The 5,661-nt window shown below is 34.9% G+C and overlaps 1 protein-coding gene across 1 annotated transcript; it reads left to right on the forward strand.

The window, feature by feature from the left end:
* Nucleotides 1-60: 60 nt before the first annotated feature.
* LOC18045677 (dihydrolipoyllysine-residue acetyltransferase component 1 of pyruvate dehydrogenase complex, mitochondrial) lies at nt 61-5,360 on the forward strand (the record flags this gene model as incomplete). Its single annotated transcript, XM_024186138.1, is given in 8 exon segments — nt 61-148; nt 151-467; nt 1,510-1,570; nt 1,644-1,687; nt 1,782-1,863; nt 2,465-2,541; nt 2,617-2,679; nt 2,956-5,360. Coding segments are annotated over 8 exon segments (810 nt in total), but the record flags the coding sequence as incomplete, so codon positions are not given.
* Nucleotides 5,361-5,661: the final 301 nt, after the last annotated feature.

The raw sequence follows: 5,661 nt of genomic DNA on the forward strand, positions 1-5,661 counted from the left end.
TGTGCTTAAGTACTAATCTGTGATTTTCATTTCAACAGAATCCCTTTGGTGTGGAACTAATGCTTGTTGTTTTGTAAGGTTGAAGATCCAGGTGATATTGGATCTGTGAAGAATTCTGTTACCAGTGGTACTGAGATCAATGGGGAAAAAAAACCCACCATGATTCTAAAGATGATGCTAAGGTGCAGAAAAGGAGTTTTACAAAGATCAGTCCATCAGCTAAATTGCTTATCCCAGAACATGGATTGGACGCATCATCATTGCAGGCATCTGGTCCTTATGGCACTCTACTCAAAGGGGATGTTTTGGCTGCAATTAAGTCTGAAAAGGCATCTTCAAGAAGTTCTTCACACACAGAGAAGACATCCCCATCATTCCACCCACAAACCTCACCTGCGGTATCTCAAGGGTCAAACTTAGAACTGTCAGATTCCTTTGAAGATTTGCCCAATACTCAAATTCGCAAGGTAAAATTCATTAGAGAGAACCTGAATTTACCTCTTATTGAACACATAAAAATTACCTCCAAAAGGATAGAAATGTTTAAATCAGCAAAGCCTTACTAAGTAGTGAAGCTATATCTTGTGCTCAGGCCAAAGAAGGGGATATGCATGAAGCATAAGATATCTTCATCTTTTACAAAGAAGTATAAAATGTAACATGAATATGATACAAAGTTTGATTTGCTTAATTTTATAGTGTCAATATTGCATTTAGATTCAGTGAAGAAGGTTTTTGGCTGTTTAATGGAAGTTTTTCTGTTCCTTCTGTTGAGTTTGCGTATAACAGAAGGCTTATCCATGCATGCCTTACAGTTATTATAATGTCATGGTCTTTTCTAAACAGGGCTTCACTTAGGATATGAGAACATTATTATCTACAGAACAGCTACCTAAGATTCCGAGTGAATGGTATTCATTATAGTCCTGTATGTTTGCATGGTTGGTTATATATGCAAGTATGCAGTTCACCTTTATGTTGTTTGAAGAGAACTGTCAAGAAGCTGAACTCATCTATCAAATAAAGTCCTTTTATTTATCTTCTATATATTCTCTTTGTTGGTTTTTTTTTTCCTTTACTTAAAAGGTAAGGGGATGGGCAAAGCCCAAATTCATCTTTTGGCCCCTTACCTCTCCCAAGATCTAACTCAGGTGGCAGCCAAATGAAGCTGCTCGAAAACCACTCGACCATGCCCTTGGGGGCATATATTCTCATTTTTTGTTGTGGCAGAATCATATACTTCTGGCTAAGAAGATTGTTGGCTTGGGATTATGAACTTTTGTCATCCTCTGTAGTTTGTAATGGCCAATTTATATATTGATGATAATTATTATGTACAATTCTCTGATGATTGGGGAATCTTGTGCAACCAACATATATGTTCTTGTTGGTAAACCCTTTAAATCCTGTCCAACCCACATATTCAAGGATACTGATACTGGTTCTTATGACAGAATTAAATTCATAAAATCGACTGTTGATCTAGTTAAGTTGGTGGTTATTTTGCAGGCTATTGCAAGAAGGTTGCTGGAATTGAAACAGACCGCACCACATTTATATTTATCTTCAAGTTTGAGAAACCCAAACATTTTTTTAGCTGTTATTTAATATGTTATCTAAAAGCATATAATGGTAGCTATCAGACATTGTACTGGATCCTCTGCTTTTTTTCAGAAAGGAGCTGAAAGTTATGGAATATATACTTCTATTTCTTTATTGTTCTATTGGAAAATCTAATTTTGATGGACTGGTTATTTTATTTTGCTTTCCAATTTCCAGAGAAACATAATATAAAGGTTTCGGTGAACGACATTGTCATTAAAGCTGTAGCAGTTGCTCTAAAAAATGTTCCAGAAGCTAATTGTAAGCTATGTGTTATTTCTATACTGGTAAAGAGATTGCTCACAAATATATTAGGGAATACAAACTTGCTTTATGGACATGATGACAATTATTTCTACGGATAGAATTAGACAATGCTTTGTTTGTTGATACCCTTCAGTCAAACAAATTTTTTGTGTAGCCTACTGACATTTGATTTGCCATTCAATAATTTTGAATAATCTGTTAGTTGTTCATCTTCCTCAGATAAATATTTGGCTATATCCTATAGACTTTTCTTTTGCGATGCAACTGAAACTAATGAAAGTTAGATGCCTTTTCCTAAATTCTTAAATATTTGTCAGAAAATGATGAGAAAGAAAGCTTGTTATCCCTTTTGCCAACTGTCCTTTTTTCACCCGGAAAAAAAAAAAAGAAAGATAAAATAATATTTCTTATTATGTTGTTGTGAAACTTGGTAGTTGGCTACAAAAAATATCACTAAACTCTATCAATTAAGCTCAATCTGAAGAAGACAATGGCAGAGCATTAGTTATCAACACTATCTTCACAGTTTACATATAATATATGGGCTATACTTATATTTCTGATAATAAATTTTGGTCATGGTATTACGTGGTAGCTTACTGGAATGTCGAAACAGAAGAAATTGTTTTGTTTGATGCCATTGATATATCGATAGCAGTTGCTACTGAGAAGGTATGCTTCATAATTTATTGATTCAAATCTGTGGGTAGCATCCAGACTTCATTATAATTTATTTATTTTTTACAGGGACTAATGACTCCCATCGTACGGAACGCAGATCAGAAATCTATTTCTGCAATCTCCATGGAGGTACCTTAAATTGTTGTTCTGTTTTCAGTTTGATAACCTTATTGGTCGTTTACCAGTCCACAACAAGTGGAGCTTTTAGATCAAGAGATGAAGAAACATCTCTTGCAATGTGCTTGCTCTTGGGAACAATTATAGATTTGTGTTAAATTCAATTATACATAAATTCTGCAATAAGTTAATGATTGCTTTGGAAATGAAAAGATTTATCCAGTTATTGAATAGCTAGTCCTTCATTAACTTAATGATCGATATCGTATCTGGTCACTTGAATCTCAGGTTAAGGAACTAGCTGAAAGGGCAGGGAAGCTTGCGCCGCACGAGTTCCAAGGAGGCACTTTCAGGTATAATATCTAGGTTATATGGGTATCTCTAACTTACGCACATCATGGGGAAAGAGTTGAGTCCTCACTTTACTCGGTATAAATACTGTATATTTCTTTTATACAACAAATATATAAGTGACTCAAATTTTATCAATTAGAATATCTTTCTTTGACCTCCTATTTAATGTCCCTTTAGCTTCACAATGACACCAGCGAACTGAAAAACACCTTTTTTTTCTTCCCCTGTCCTGTTTGTCATGGCTTTGTAGCCATTGTAAAAATAGAATTTGATGGGAGTTGTTTTGTTTTGATACATCAGCCTCCTTTTGGTGGAGACATGGTCTAACTTGTAGTTTCAGTTGGTGACCAGATCAGAGCTGATTTGAACATTTTGTGTAAGGCAACGCTATTTTTACCAGAAAGTAATGGGAATGTTGTTCCCTAGCCAAATTAAATCTAGAATGAAGGATGGTATTTCCACTGGCATTGCCAATGACTAATCTGGATATTTGCGTGTTGATTTTGCAATGGATAGTATACCGGAATTGTAAACATGCACTTGTTACTTTTTTCTTTTCGTATTTTTCTGCAGCATTTCAAACCTTGGTATGTTCCCAGTGGACCAATTTTGTGCGATTATAAATACACCTCTGGTGCTCTCTCTCTCTCTCTCAAGTGCATGCATACACACTCATGCACACAAACACATACCACAACACGTGTATAAAGTGCTCAAAGATGCATAAAACAATTTGTTTACTCATCCAGTCATACTAGTCTCTTAATACCTCTTTAAAACAGTAACACATGATTCTGTTTGTTAGTTCCACCTATTTTACTGTAATAAAAATCGTCTGAGATTAATATGAACTCTTTTAACCGAAGAAAGAGGAAGAACTCTTTTAAATTAACAAGGAGCTTTTGGGGTAGGCAATAACTAGTCAGTTTTTAACACTTATATTGCCGTAAATGCAACATTGAAAGGAAGGGTTACTCTTATAAAGATTTATTAGTTGCAATACTCATGTTAGAAGTCATGGAAATATGTTTTCTGGAAGTCCTCGTTGTCTGATATGTTTAAGCAAAGAAAGCACCCACCCATTTTGTGTCCTGTGTCTGCATTTTTTAAAATATATTTGCTGTCAGGAACAATTGGCGTTGTCTATGTCGGTATGCCATTGCTTATCTTGTGAACAAATTTATCTTGTGAACGAATTTATCTTGTATATTTTTCAGGCTGGTATCCTTGTTGTTGGCAGAGGAAACCAAGTTGTCGAACTGGTTATTGGAAGTGACGTTAAGATGTTGGTTGTATTTGTAGTATTTTGGAGTTATTGAATGAGTTGCGTATATGACCTGGATTAACTCTGTGCAGGAAATGAGATACCTGCAGTCGTTACAAAGATGAACTTGACACTATCTGCTGATCATCGTGTCTTTGAGGGAAAAGTTGGATGTGCGTAATGGTGCAAAATTTATCCATCTTCAAAATAAGAAATATTGAAAATAGTTCTCCGTTTTTGTTGCTAATGACTATAACTAAGCTGCTTCCTGGATCATTTTCCTGCTCCTGCCATAAGTGGATTTTTATTTTGTGTAATGCTGCATTGAAAATCATGGCATATGGGTAGCATTAAAAATGCCAGATTGAGTCCTGGTATTTTATTTAGTTATCTATTTTTAAGAGGACAAATTCACATGTTTGTGAGTGGATGATGTTGGTAATCAGAAAATCCGGGAAAGATTATACCATACATGAGTTTTGAGATTTACTGAATTGCTGTTTTTGAAAGTTTATGATTTTCTCTTATTGTAAAGGTGATTAGAGGTTCAAGGTGGGGTTCTGTTTCCATTTGGCCTGGACGTGATGCACTATTTAACTACTTCAAATGTTGCCTGATGGTCCACAACAACTGAAACTTGCTTTTAACCTATTCTTTATGAGATTTGAACCTAAAGTTAAAGCTATTTATATTGCAGGTGCTTTCTTTTCAGCTTTGTGTTCTAACTTCAGGGACATATGAAGACTGCTTCTATAATCATGAGGAAAGCCCTTTAACTGAATGTTGGGTCTGAGAGACCAGGAATGGTTGATGTCATCGTCCTATAGCTTGTTAGTAAAATTTTCAAATTCCATTGTAATTGTTCCAGGTATATCCATTTACCGCAAAAATTGTTGTGCCTCTTGGAATTGGTATACCAATTTTTTTTGGTCAATTCATTGGTCTCGCTTTTCTTTTCAGAGTGAGAACCGTAATCTTAAGATTCTGATTGATGTACGTATTTTATTCTCGGTGATATTAGGTTTCAAAATTTTCAAGGTTTTTGATTTCGTTTTTTCGCAGATCATGCGACGGAATCATGTTTTGTCTTCATAAAATAATGTACAAGAATTCCAAATATCAAAATTGAACTAATAAATTGATGATTTTTGTCTGATTGGTGATGATGTGTTCAGACAATCTTTTCTTCTAGCTGCATGGTATCAAAATTTCATGGGTAGGTCAGGATATTCAAGAAAGCTTTATTTGAAGTTAAATATTTCTCAGACGTACAACAAATTCTTATTAAAACCAAGCAAAAGATATAACCATTTTATTTTCACTTAATATAAACCAAAATTGAACTGGGCGCCAACAATCTAGCCACAAGCTGACGG

This window comes from Citrus clementina, unplaced genomic scaffold, assembly GCF_000493195.1.
Source record: "Citrus clementina cultivar Clemenules unplaced genomic scaffold, Citrus_clementina_v1.0 scaffold_4, whole genome shotgun sequence".
NCBI lineage: Eukaryota > Viridiplantae > Streptophyta > Magnoliopsida > Sapindales > Rutaceae > Citrus > Citrus x clementina.